This window comes from Phoca vitulina, unplaced genomic scaffold, assembly GCF_004348235.1.
Source record: "Phoca vitulina isolate PV1807 unplaced genomic scaffold, GSC_HSeal_1.0 scaffold38, whole genome shotgun sequence".
Taxonomy (NCBI): Eukaryota; Metazoa; Chordata; class Mammalia; order Carnivora; family Phocidae; genus Phoca; species Phoca vitulina.
The window spans coordinates 8401978-8416831 of record NW_022589741.1 but is presented as its reverse complement, the minus strand read 5'-3'; the positions used below and the strand labels follow the sequence as shown (position 1 = coordinate 8416831).

The 14854-nt window shown below is 38.1% G+C and overlaps 1 protein-coding gene across 3 annotated transcripts in view; it reads right to left on the bottom strand.

Annotated features, from left to right (window-relative positions):
* Window positions 1-14854, bottom strand: part of SIK2 (salt inducible kinase 2) — a 132488-nt gene that overhangs the window by 96440 nt on the left and 21194 nt on the right. For 2 of the 3 annotated variants that reach the window (XM_032428031.1, XM_032428028.1), the window contains exon 3: window positions 13896-13959. In XM_032428031.1, the coding sequence (XP_032283922.1) occupies window positions 13896-13959 (64 nt within the window). Of the gene's footprint in view, window positions 1-13895; window positions 13960-14156; window positions 14249-14854 lie in introns of all 3 variants that reach the window. The other variant, XM_032428029.1, reaches the window with a different exon arrangement.

Below are 14854 nucleotides of genomic sequence, written 5' to 3'. Positions count from 1 at the left end.
AGGCTGCCAGTAATCAGCAGGAGATAGCTGAAATTAAAATAGAAGTTAAGAGGAAAACTGGACTGCTTTTCAGAAACTTGTCTATTCAATTAAGGCCAGTTATGCTTATATTTCCAAACATAAGAAGCCTAAAAACAATTTATTTAATCATCTCTGACAAATCCATTTCATTCATCAAATGTTCAGAAACTAAACTTTGTTTCCTGAGATTTACAGACATTGGCTTTGTAGACCTGGACAATCTGCTGTGAACTCTTCCAGCGCAGTGGCCGAGTCACTCCTTTTTTTCTTGTAAATCCCCGGCACTGTTCACAGTATCCAGCACATGGTACTTAATACACTTATGCAAACTCCCTCATTTTCAGAAGACAATGAGGTTCAGAAATGCTATATGGCTCGCTCCAGGATGTTTATGCTAAAAATTACATCTAGGACTAGCAAACAGACATTAAAAATCTGATCCAATTTAAACAGAGATGAGGGGGAGAGCAAGGACAACTTTTTGAATCATGAATCACGCTGGCTCTTTCATGTAGTAGTTACCAGTTTCCCTTAAAAGTCAGCTAGAAAGATTTACAAATAATCAATTAGATCTGACCTCTTTAAAGGTAACTACATTACATGTGTCTAACAAATATTCAAAAGGACAGATCCTAAATTTTATACCCAAGAACAGTATCATTTTACCTGCATGATTCAATATTTGCATACCCCTTCTGAAGAATGCACCAACGTAATCTCTTTCTACGTTGGTATCTACCATCCTCACATATGTGAAAGCAACTTCACCTGCATATCCGCACGGTGGGTTATGTTCACCCAGTGAAGCTCCTAACACAGAGGATGGGGGTCTGCCTGGAAAGGTGGGTGGGGCCGCAACACTGTACCAATTCTGTACTCACTTTTGAATTTATGCTGAAGGCACTGGGGAGCCACAGAAATATTTTAAGCAGAAAACTACAACGATTAGATCTGCATTTTAGAGAGATCATTCTGATGGCAACATGGGAAGATGGGTTAAGAGAAAGACAAATCTTGAGACAAAGAGACGTGAGGCTGCTGAAGTAATTTAAGTGAGAAATTATGAGAAATTATCCAAAATAAAGCCACGATAGAAGAAATGGCAGAAGTGATGGCAGAGTTAAGCAGCACTGCCACTGGGACGCAGGCTAATAATTGTAAAACTTAAGAGTCATACTGGTGTTATAAAGTGAGTAAAACCTCCAAAGCTTATTTAAACTCCCAAAGAAAGGCAAATGAACAACTTTTCTAACACGGCCTTCATGCTGTTAAGATAGTAACCAAAGGCCACAAAAATTGTCCCTCACGTTCTCTGAGTAGCCAAGTGTCTAAAGGTATTCTGCCTAAAACAAAGCCCCTTTTCAATCACCCCAGCCAGCATTCTAATAGGTTACCACTGAAAGGGAAAGACAGGAAATGAATCAATAAACCTCAGGCACATGCTTGGCCTGGAAAGACACAGCAAGCATATCAAGGAGCAGAAATCTGAAAACAAAGGCCCTGGGTAATTTAATTACCAGGCCGGAATCTGCTGACTACCGGTTTAATTGTTTGAACAGTGCCCAAATTGTCTGACGAGGTGACCACCCTAGGATTTTTGCACCATTTACTGCATGTGACCACACAGACAAATATGAGAAATAGTTCTAAAGAATGTAGGAATCTTGAATAACCTTCATTAATCACACCTATGATTCCAAAGGAAAATTTTTAGAGTAAAAAATCTTTTAATAAATAACCCAAGGCTCTTTTTTGGCAAATTCAATTACCATTACATAGGCCATGCTATCAGGTCAAGAAAACAGTATCCGTCAGAGATGAGCACCAACTGCTATATACGAATTGGATAACAAAAATGACTCAGATCAAATTTATATGCACTTATTTACCATTATTCTTAGAAAAAGTTATTTTAGGGAGGTGTGGGAGTTGTAAGAAAGAATGTAACTGCAGGGTGGTAACTATCAGTAAGTACTCAAAAACTGCTCAGTACACTAGAGGAAGCCAATTTTCTCCCTTGATTCAGTTAGCATTTCCTCATTCATGTTTATCTCCTGAAGAGTAAACCAACAGAAAACTCCTTTCAAAAACTGAACAAAGAAGTACCTCTGCTTAACCTGGCGGTGTTCTTGGGTTGGCTTCCCTGAGTGAACAAGGTATAAAAGGCCAAACTAGACTATTACATTCAACATTCATTCAACAGGTATTTATAAAATGCCCTATTTGGTGCTAAATCCTCACGAGCTTATAAACTAAAAGAGATAAAAAGATACACATGAAGACTTTAAATAATAATGATTTTTAATAATATTTTACAGCAGCATGTAAAGTCTAAAGTGAGTTGTATAGGAAAAAGAACTATAATGGTCTCAAAAGAAAATCAATGTAGACAAAATTGAGAAAGACTGAAGAAATGGAACTTTAGCTAGGCCCTTGTAAAAAGCAAGATTTGAATATGTAAAGAACAAAGGGCTTTCTAAGGCTCTAGATCAACATGAGCACAGATCTGGAAATTTACACATTTCTATTTTGAGAACCAATATGGAAATCAGCCTGGTTATGAGTTTTATGTTATGAGATTTGGTAAGAAGTCCACTGGCCAGTTTCCAAAGTACTGAAGACAGGGGCTCAAATGCTTCCAATTTTCATGAAAGATAAAAAAGAATAGTTATATCCACCTAAGTGGACAAAACCATTACATGCTTTGCCTGGTTTTTGAGTTTTAATGACAACATTAAATTTACTGGTATCTACTATCATAATTCAATTCAATTCAATTAATTGACATGCTTAAGGGGGTAAAGGGAGGGCAGAGAATCCCTCAGGCAGAAGAAAGAGTAATGTGCAAAGTCACTAGGACAGAAGAAGCTTAAGCTCAAAGACACTTAAGTACAGTGGAGCTGTTAAAAGCTCAGGCTCTCAAGTCAGATACGGCTTGGAGCTTTGCTTGTGTCATTGGCTTGCTCTGTGACTTGGGAAAACTGCTAAACTCCGTTTCCTCTACTGTAAAATGGAGATATTAGTAAGTCCCTATCTTGTAAGGTTTTTGAAAGGACAAAATGACTACAGTACGTGTACAGGACTTAGCACAATGTCTAGCACATGTAAGTGTTCAAGAAATGATCATCTTTATTGTTTTTAAAGACAGGGTATGTGGAGTGTAATCATGCTTGTTGGCCTTGATAAGAATCCTGGATTTTATTCCAAAAACAATGGAAGCCCCTGTAAAGTTTTAACAGTTTCAACAGAATTTTTGTTTTAAAAAGATGGCTTACATCATATCTCTTATAAGAAACCCCAAAGGAGGGCGCCTGGGTGGCTCAGTCGTTAAGCGTCTGCCTTCGGCTCAGGTCATGATCCCAGGGTCCTGGGATCGAGCCCCGCATCGGGCTCCCTGCTCTGCCGGGAGCCTGCTTCTCCCTCTCCCACTCCCCCTGCTTGTGTTCCCTCTCTCTCTGTGTCTCTCTCTGTCAAATAAATAAATAAAATCTTTAAAAAAAAAAAAAAAAAAGAAACCCCAAAGGAAAAATTTACTACCAAGAAAAGTTTTGCTTTGAGGAATAGATATCTTTCTTTCTCTTAGGCAAAATTCTGTAAATGACTGTATCTCTTTTTCACCCTGAGAGCTAGAACGCTTAGAGCCAAATCTGAACTTCTTAGGCCCTATTGCCTGCTGTGTCCTCCCACCTCCCATGAGTATTTTCTACTCTTGCATACATTTTCTGATTCAGTTCTTTATTCTTATTTATATTTTAGAATTACTGTTTTTCTAGTATTCTTTAAAGCTATTTCAACTGTTTATAAAATGAGGTGCAATCTAATTAACCAAACAAAAATAAAGGGCATAAACGCCATAACCTCATAATGCATGAATCATGCACTGTAGATGCATTCCCAGCATGCTACCTAAATCACTCTTTGGGTGTAAACCTTGTCAGATGGAGCAAGAAAACCAGATGGCACAGGAAACCTCTCTCTGTGCAAAGAAGCAGCAGATGAGGAGAGTGCAAAGACCTAAGGCCTTTCCTGAATTAGCAGGGCACAGTCAGGGCAACCAGTGCCAGAAGCAGAAGAGAACGGGAAAGTGGCAAGCTGCTGGGAAGTTATGTACTGGCTCAAGGTTAGAAGTTTGGTTTTTGTCTGTGAACGTTTTTTTTTCCCGAAAGAACTTCACCCTCTTCATAACCTTCAGTTGCTCCGCTGTCTTATTTTCTCAGATCATGAGACCCCTTTGTTGCTTCACTTATCTCCCTCCTAAACTTGGATCTCCTGGTCAACCATTTCAACTCTGACCTCTCTGGCCACAGCAACTCCTACATGCATTTGACCTTCTATTGTTCCAGTCCCCAACCTGGGTCATTCTTATTGTCCTACTTTTTCTCCTCCTGGGATGGAAAGCACGGATGACTGTGAGTCTACTGTGAACTCCCTCACTGCTAATTACTGATGCTTTTATTCATCCCTTGACTATCATAGGAGCACCACCAGCTGCTCGAAACCTTTCCCCGCACTGCAGTACCTAACGTACTGCTCTTTCCCCGATGTCTCATCTGCTACATTACATAATGAATTAAATCTCTATTAACAAACTCATCTTGCTTCTATTTTACCCCAAAGCTATATCCTCAGCCATGTCCTCAGCACCAGCTCTAATTCTCACTGGGACTGCACCTACGCACTACCTTCTCAGAGAAGGAGGAATTCCTCTCTTCTAAGCTAACCATTCCCTCTGTGCTTTTGATCCCCAGTATTTCGTCTACTCTGGGACCTGTTTCACCAACCATCTCGTTTGCTGCCTATATTCTTTTCTTTTCCAGCTTCCTTAAACACCAAGACCACCACCAAAAACAAAACCTTGACACAATACTGAATTCTATAGACCCTAATTATCCCTCAATTCTTTCCTTCTCTCCTTCCTTCCACCTTGAAAACCTCAAAAATACTTTTATAATACCATTCTTCCTGTCCTCACTATCCATGTGTCTATTTAAAGTTCTTGAAATCTGGCTTTATCTCCCAATTTATTGAGAAGTATTCTCTTCAAAGTCAGTGGTGATCTGTTGGTGACCAAATACACATCCCCCTCACTTCAAGCTGTCTCCCCTTTGTCTAATCAGGACAGAAACTGTCCTGACTTCCCAAGATTCTACTCCACCAATTGCACTTCTCCACTTCTAAAGAAGGCATAAACTCACTTCTTAGCCTTTTTCTCTCTGAGATTTCATTATTAATTACAGCTTTACTCATCACTTCTACGCAGGTAATTCTCAACTCTATACTTTTACTAATTTTTTTTTTTTACAGAAAAGGATTTATTGAGGTTTAATTTACATATAATAAAATGCAAATTCTTAGGTGGTTACTTAGATGAGATCTGATAATTGTATACTCTCTATAACCACCACTCAAAATAATAATAATACTAAACATTTCCCATCACCCAAGATAGTTCCCTCTTGCAACCAGTCAATTCTCCCCCACCCCAGAAAGAGTGAAAAGAGACAACCACTTCCCAATTTCTATTACCATGTATTTGCATTGCCTCTTCTAGAACTTCATGTAAATATATCCATATGGTATATTCTCCTTTGTGTCTAGCTTCTTTCACTGGGCATAACGTGTGTAAGATTTGTTCACGTTCATGTGTAAGTAGTTCATTCCTTTCTACTACTGTGTTGTCTTCCCTTCTATTGCTATACCACAGTTCGTTTTGGATACGTTCTCCTGTTGATGGACATTTGGGTTGTTCCTGCCTGTGATGAAGCTGTTTCCTATACAAGTGGTTTTACGGATATTTGTTTTCACTTTCCTTAGGTAAATACCTAGGCACTGAATTGCTGGGTAATAGGTAGATGTACATTTAACTTGGTAAGAAACTGAGAAATAGTTCTCTTAAATGGCTATACCATGTTACACTCCCACCAGCAATGTGTAAGAATACTAGCTCATATCCTCATTAGCATTTAGTATTATCAGCCTTTTAAATTTTAACCGTTCTAGTTGATACGTAATGTTATCTGTTGTAGTTTTTAGTCTGTATTTTTCTGTTGACTAATACTGATGAATAATTTTCATGCGTTTATTTGGCCATTTATATATCTTCTTTAGTGAAGTGTCTGGTTCCAGTATTTTGCCCATTGTTAAACTGGGTGGTGCTTTTTTTATTAATGAATTTAAGTTCTCTTTTGAGTGGTCTCTGCTTTCATATATTCAACTGCCAACAGGTCATATCAAACTAAATATTCTGCTGTTATCTCCAACACCACATTTAAAATCTAATTTGTATTTTTCTAGTTGGGAACCAGAACTCTCTATTGCTGTCAACCACATCACAAATACTCTTTCATCATGTTTGCTTTAAATCCTAACTCTCGACATTTTCCTCTTGACAGTAAGAACTCTTGAGAAGTGGCAGAGTAAATTATTAACAAACAGGCTCTGGGATTGCAAGGTTCAAATTCAGACTCTGCCACTTATTGGCTGTGTGACTTTGGGTAATAGGTATTTACTGAATCTTTCAGTGCCTAACTTCTAAGGCTTTTGTGAGGTTTAAACAAATAAATCATATAAAGTACTTTAAATAGTACACAATAAAAAAGGAATGCTCAATAAATATTACTTGTTATTTTTAGAATTAGAAATGACTTTTGCTTAAAATCTTTTCTCATGACGCCAACAAATAACATCTTAATTTAAGCATTTAGCCTCTTACCTCTAGACAATTAAAACAGTCTACTAAATGGCCTCTTTCCTTCTCCTCTAATTCAAACTACCACATCCCTGCTAGATTTATCTTCCTAAAAAAGTCCTTAAACACATCACCACCTTCTGGTTCTCAGATGCCCACTCCAAGAAATAATCCAAATCCTTCATCCAAACACTCAAGGTCTCTCACAACTGGTCTTTATATACCTCTCTTAACACACATCTCTTACAGGGGCACCTGGGTGGCTCAGCGTCTGCCTTTAGCTCAGGTCATAATTCTGGAGTCCGGGGATTGAACCCCACGTGGAGCCCCATATCGGGCTCCCTGCGGCAGGGAGTCTACTTCTCCCTCTCCCTCTGCTTCTCTACCCGGGCTCCCGCCTGCTGGCTCATGCTCTCACTCTCTCGCTCTCAAATAAATTAAAAAAAAAAAAAAAAAAAGATATACTTCTTACATGTAGGACTAGGGAAAGAATCAAAAAGTATTCAAAAGATTATGCCTAAAATGAAAAAGCCAGCAGCAGCAATATAAACATTTTACTTAGGGAAAAGGAGGTAAATCTAATTAGCTAAGAGAAGTGAAAGTGGTTGCCTCTGAGGAAGGGAAATGCAGGTGGGGAGGAGCATGGGAAACTGCTCTTGTTTCTAACAAACCTTGCAGAATTATTTGACCTCTTACATTGGTACATTTTTAACTTTTTTAAAAATAAAAACTTGGAAAAGAAAAATACAGACCAAGAGAGACAGGGAAAAAAAAAAAAAAGAAAAGAAAAAAGAAAGAAGAAAACTTGATTACTAAGTGGATAGCATAATGTGCGGTCTGGTTGTCCATACCTAATAATCCATAATCCACAGACTTATGGAAGGAATAGTTGGGCACATCCATTTACTTAGTGGAGCTACCATATTTTCAAATGGAAGAGTTTGGATTTTATCCAAAAGGCAATGGGAGGTAAAGGTTACTGAACACGGTAGTAATATAATAAAAAATAATATCTGGAGAAGATTAAATGGGAATTATATCAGAAATGTACTTGCTTGGAAAAGAAATAGGGAGTGGTAAAACATGCAGTCTTCATAATTGAGACATGAAGTGATGAGAGCCTAGATCAGGGTGATGACTGTGGAAACACAAGGATTTAATTTCAAGTCACTTTTTCAAGAACACAGGGTATGCTTTGCCGGCCAACTAAATATGAAACTAAGGTTAAAAAAAAAAAAAAGGAACACAACCCCCTCGGACACAAAGTAGGCACTAAAGGAATACTTGTAAAGTGTAATAAAGAGTAATTCCAAGGTTATAAACATAAAAGGTAAATTTTAATGTACAGTTCTTAAGACATAGTTCAATGCTGTTTATGTGGTTCTTTTTCATCTAACCCTCCAATTGACTTAAAATATTTTTGGCTCAGATTCACTTAAAATCTTATACATACTTCTCACTACTTGATTAATGTTCCATGGACTGCACTTTTTCACTTCTGTTTTACTTCCTCCTGGGCTTCATGTCAGAAACTGGCTGGCTACCAGACTGTTCTTTGCTTGCACCTACCTGAATCTACAGTTTATTCTGTCTTAACTTCCATATTCACCCTAGATATTTTATGTTAAAAATAAACTACATACATTTAAAAATCCCAAAATTATATTTCAATTTCTATAAAACAATGTGATCCAAACCTTTAACATCAAAAATCTTGGCAAGAAAGAAAATTTAGAATATTCTATTTTCACAGAAATTACATCTCACAAGTAATAGCCATTTCTAGTTTACTCATGAAACTATAGCTTCAAGCTTTAAAAATATCCCATTGGGTAAAGACTTAAGCTCTTGACGGCACTGCTCTTCTCAACTAACTTCTCTACTTCTAGTCTCCCTTTTTGCAGCAGAAATCCTTATAAGTGTGGTCTATTCTGCCTCTCCATTTTTCTTCTCTTATTTGCTGTTAAAACTCTTCTATGTAGCTTTTGACCCACTCACTCCACCAGCACTGCTCTTACCAACGGCCAAATACAATGGTCAACTGTCATTCTTCATCTTTCTTGGTCTATCCATTTGACATGGATGTTCATTCACACCACCCTCCTGAGAACACTTTGCTCACTTGGTTACCAGGACACTGCATTCTCTTGTCTCCTTTGCTGGCTCCTCCTATTTTCTCAAGCTTTTAATGTCTGAGTGCCTTAGGGATAGGACATTGGTCTTTTCCCCAATCATACTCACTCCTAAGATGGTCTCCATCTATCAAGAAATCCTACTGATTCTTCTTTTTCTTTTTTTGAGAGAGTGAATGTGAGCGGGGTGGGGGAGTGGGGGGTTGGGTGGGCAGAGGGAGAAAGAGAATCTTAAGCAGGCTCCACGCCCAGCATGGAGCCCTATGCAGGGCTTGATCTCATGACCCTGAGATCAAGACCTGAGCAGAAATCAAGAGTCAGATGCTTAACAACTGAGCCACCCAGGCACCCTCTACTGGTTCTTCTTTCACAACATATTGTGAGTCTGACCACGTAGCACTATGTGCATTGCTACTACCCTGCTGAGCCATCATCATCTCTCACTAGGACTACTGGAACAGTCTCCTACCTAGTCTCTGTTTCCACCTCGCTCACTACAATCTAGTCTCAACACAGCAGCCAGAGTGGTGCTTTTAAAACGTCAAATTAGATGCGATCACTTCTTTGCTCAAACCCCTCTAAACGGTTCCTTTATTTTATTCCAGGTAAGAGCCAAAGTCCTTACAATGGCCTACAAAGTCCCCAAATCTGCCCCACTCCTGCTTGCCATTTGCCTTTCTGACGTCATCTACTATTCTTCCCTGCTCACTCTTGCTCTTCCCTCTTGCTTGCCTCTCTCCAGCCATACTGGCCTCCCTGCTATTCCTTGAATATACCAAGCACACTGCTGCCTCAGGACCCTTGCATTTAGTCTTCCCTCTCCCTGGATGACCCTCTTTCTCCCATATCTATCTGTGTTTTCCACTCTGCTCAAATGTCAGCGCAGCCTTCCCTGACTGCTCTATTTAACACTGCAATCAACTTACCTACTCCCCAACCCCTCCCTTTCTTGTTCTATTTCCATAACACTTATCTAATATAATCTAATATACTATATAATTCTATAATACCATCTAATATACTATATAATTCACTTAATTTCTTTATGGTCTCTCTCCCCACACCAAAATGTAAGATTCATAACAGGGATTTTTGTCTGTTTTCTTCATTGTGCAATTCCTGTCATATAGAACAGTATGTAACACATAATTCGTTTTCAATAAAGATTTCTTGAAAACCTGACTAAATTGAATGAACAAGCAAATGTAAGAAAGAACAGGAAAGAGAGAAAAAGGAAAAGAACAGAAGACAGAAAAAAGGAGAAAGGAAAAGAAAGAGAAGAAAAGGAAAGGAAGAAACTTGCCCCAAGCAATGCAACAAGTAATATGGTACAGCCAGCATGGTAAGCCAGATTCGCTTGGCTTCAGCCCATACTATTCCATTGCAGCATCAGTTAAGAAGCTTCTAAACAAGTATCTTAAGAATTGAAATAAGCTCAATAAGCAATGGCATAAAGAAGAAAAAAAAGGTAAAAAAAGGCAAGGTATCTTTCCAGAGATACAATTAGAAAATGATTAAATCAGAACTATTTATTTAGAATTCAACTTTAAATAATACATTTCTCCAAACTACAGAAGTATACATATTTTTTTTTAATTTTAAAAAGATTTTTGTTTATTTATTTGTCAGAGAGAGAGAGAGAGAGCGAGCGCGCACACACAAGCAGGGGGAGGGACAGGCAGAGGGAGAAGCAGGTTCCGCACTGAGCAAGGAGCCTGATGTGGAACTTGATCCCAGAACCCTGGAATCATGACCTGAGCTGAAGGCAGATGCTTAACCAACTAAGCCACCCAGACATCCCCAAATCTTTCTTTTAAAACAGCTAAAATTAAAGATAATTTTAAAAAAATATTTTATTTATTTATTTGACACAGAGAGAGAGCACAAGTAGGCAGAGTGGCAGGCAGAGGGAGAGGGAGAAGCAGGCTCCCCGCCATGCAGAGCCTGATGTGGAGCTCGATCCCAGGACCCTGGGACCATGACCTGAGCCGAAGGCAGATGCCCAACCGACTAAGCCACCAGGCACCCCAAAATTAAAGATAATTTTGATAGGATTGGAGACTTCTGCTTGCAACCAAGATAGAGTAACAGGGACTGGGTTTACCCTCCCAAAACCATCCCCACAATAAATAAAAGACAAAAATATATGAGACATTGGTTTATAACACACTGAACATCAGGCAAAAAAGAAGAGTGATCCCTGAGAGGCAGGAAATAAATGAGGTGAGACCCATGAATACCCTCAACTAATACCTTGAGAGAAGGGTGTAGGCCACAGGATAGGGAAGGGAGACACAGGCAGAGCCCAGCAGAGTCCCTGAGTTGAGGAATCAGAGCTGAGAGTCTAGGGAGAACAAGCAAAGAAGAGAGAGGTACACACAGCGCAAAGCTTTGATCTGTGAAGGTCCCCCTTGAGCATCCAGGGGAGTACTGACTGGCACGTGTATGTGAGAAAATTATCCGAGGCCAGAAAAAGAACCATCTACGAGGATTAGAATAAACAGTGCCTGGTACCAGGATCACTGCCTGTTCCTACTGACCAGGCTAAAAAAGCCCCAATTTCATGGGGGCATTGGGTAGAGTACTCCAAAGTGGGAAATAATGATACCTAGACTGAGCACTGCTCCAATCATAAAAAGAAGACTTAAATGATATAAACTGTTTCCAAGTAACTTAACTGTGTCCCAGATCAAAGCTCAAGAGGAGGTACAGGAATACAAAAATATGTGGCCACCACTAAGGTAAAACTAACAATGTCTGACATCCACTCAAAGATTAGCAGGCATATAAAGAAGCAGGAAAATCTGACCAAAACTGGGTAGAAACATGAACAGTTCAAAACTGATTCAGCACTGACAGTGCTACCAGTATTAGGACATGTGGACATTACAAGTTATTAAAGCTGTATTCCAGATGTTTAAAAACCTAACTAAAGACATAGTAGATATAGAAAAGAAAAAAAAAAAGCCTTAATCAAGTTTACAGAGCAGAAATCTGCAATGTCTGAGACTGAGAAGTACACTGGATGAGATTAATGGCAAACTGGACATTGCAGAAGATGCTAGGACTTGAAGACCTACAAATAGCAACTCTCCAAAATGAAATACAGGGAGACAAAGGAATTTTTTAAAATGGAAAAAAACAACAGTGAGCTGTAGAACAATTTCAAACAGCCTAATATATGTGTAATTGGAGTCTCTAAAGAAGAGGAGGGAGGGGTGGGCCAGAAAAATTGGTCAAGAAAATAATGGCTGAGAATTTTCTGGATTTGATGGAAGCTGTACATTCACAGATCCAGTAAGAACAGAATCATGAAGAAAACCACAGGAAGGCATATCATAACCAAGTTGTTGAAACCAGTAATAAACAGAAAACTATAAAATCAGCCACAGAATTGAGCCAAATTACATACAGAGGAATAAAGAAAAAGATGACAGCAGGTTTCTTGTCAGAAATAACGCAAATGGGAATACAGTGGAGCAACATCTTTAAAGTACTGAAAGAAAAAAACCCACATTAGAATTATATACCCAGTACAAGTATCTCTCAAAAACAAAGATTTGAGACACACAAAAGCTGAAAGATTTCATCACCAACAGACCTGATTTACAAATGCCAAAGAAAATCCAATGTGCATCTACATACAGGGATGTGGCAATGATATTCCACTAATAAATATGTAAGATTTTAAAAAATATCGAACTCTCTTTGACTTTTTAAACAAAAGTAACAACACTGTATTTTGTATTTTATTAAACAGGCATAAGTAAAATGTATGACAAGAACATAAAGGCCAGGAGGGGCAAAATAATGGTATATTATTTTAAGACTCATGCTATATGTGAAGTGGTGAACAATTACTTGAAGGTAGACTGTAAGTTAAAGACCTGTACGTGAGTGTTCAGAGCAATTCATGTGTAACAGCCAAAAACCGAAGCCATCCCAAATATCTATTAACACATGAATGGATAAACTGGGGTATATTCATATAATAGAAAGCTATTTACAATAAAACTACTTAGTGAAAAAAGATGGTATGTTGATACAACAAAATGGATAAATCATAAAATAATTATATACTGTATGACCATATTTATATAAAACTCCACAAGACAAACTCATCTACAGTGACAGAAAACAGATCAGTAGTTGCTTGGTCCTGAGGTGGGGCAAGAGAGATAAAAAGGGGCACAAAGGAACTTCTGGAAATTATGGATATCTTGACTGTGGTAATGGTTTCATGTGTGTCTGCGTGTGTGTGTGTGTGTGTGTGTGTGAGAAAATGTATTACGTTGTACACATTAAATATGTGCACTTTACTGTATATGGATAATTCCTCACTAAGGCTGTTTTAAAACCATTCGGGATTTAAATGTGCAGGTTAAAAACCAAAAGTGTTAGACTACCTAGTGTTCTGGCTCTACAAGAATAAAAATAAAAGAGATGAAAACTAGAACAAAATATTTGTAATATTTTTAAGGGTTAGAATGGATCACAGAAACCAATTAATCAAAATCTTTCCTTACTAGAGATAAAGGAACTAGGTCCCAGAGGGCTGCAGGGACTTGCCTGGGGTTGCACAGCTATGGTCAGTAGCTTACTAAACTGTATGAGCCACAATGGCAGCAGAGAACAGGTTATTCAGGTCACCATTACATCCTCTAAACCTACAGCAATGCCTGGGAACTCAGTAAGTATTTGTCGACTGATGTTTCCCCTGGAAGGAAAGGTAAAAAATGAAGATAAAAGGAAAGAAAATCCCCCTTGCAATATGACTGCAAGTTTTTTCCTGTCTGTAATTCTCCCATCTCTCTCACACAGATGAGGGAATTAAGCAATAGCTTTAATACATAAACATCATGAATACAAGAGAATAAATTATATTCCTTATCTTTGTTTCACTGAATATTTTATTATATTCTCATGCTTAAAAAGTTCTAGTTCAAGTTGCCAACTCTTAAACAAGCAGGAAAGTCAATAGGAAATACTCCATTCGTGAAGATTAGTGACATTTTCAAATTAAAAACAAATTTAAAGAATAGTGAAATACTTACCAAAAATTTCTCCATTTTTGGCATATTCTGTCACAAGGTATAACATATTTTTGGTCTCCATTACCTATTGATAAAAAATTCCATATTAGTCTGACAGGAAAGGATTGCAATTCTATTCTACTGAAACTCAACATTCTATGGAGTTACTAAATAAAACTACTAATAGAAGTATCAAATTTATGAATAATTCAGAAGGTGGCTAAGTTTACAAGAATGACAATATCCTTCTGCTAATGATTTGTGAGGAATCTAGATGCTCACTTTTCCAAGCGTGGTCCATGGACCGGCAGCAGCGGCAGCACTGCGCGGGCAAATGTTAGAAATGCAGAATCTCAGGCCCCACCCCGGACCTACTGACATAGAATTTCTATTTTAACAAAAATGTGATTGTTATGTACATTCAAGTTAAAAAAATACGAATACAAGTAAAGGAATTTTGAAGATCAACTTTTTACCACCTTCTCACGGACTTTTCTAGCCCTGTGCTATAGGTAGACTTTGATTAAGAATAATAGAGATAAATAAAATAAAGCTCGGTTTATCAGGCCTGTAGCCTGGATCATCTGGCACAATAGGATATTCCTCCTACTGTACTGTGATATTGTTACAAACTACTGTTATTTTGAAATCACTATTCAAAAGCTTCTTCATAACTCCACTGGTATACATTTTTATTCATTTTTCTAGGTTCGGAAAGGAAGCACGTCAGTGTCACAAATGGGATATTTCAACCTATACTGAACCAAAAGAAAATGAATTTATAAGTACAAAATGAGTGAATTTTAGATTCTCTGTAACACCATCCTTTTATGTACTGGCACATGATAACAATGAAAATTTAACCGTTATCTACTAAAAGGCTGGAAATTGATTTTGCCCTAACGTGTCAGTTTAGGACTATTCCCAATCAGGCCAGAAAACTAAGAACTACGTACAACTGGAGTCTAAATAAGATAAAT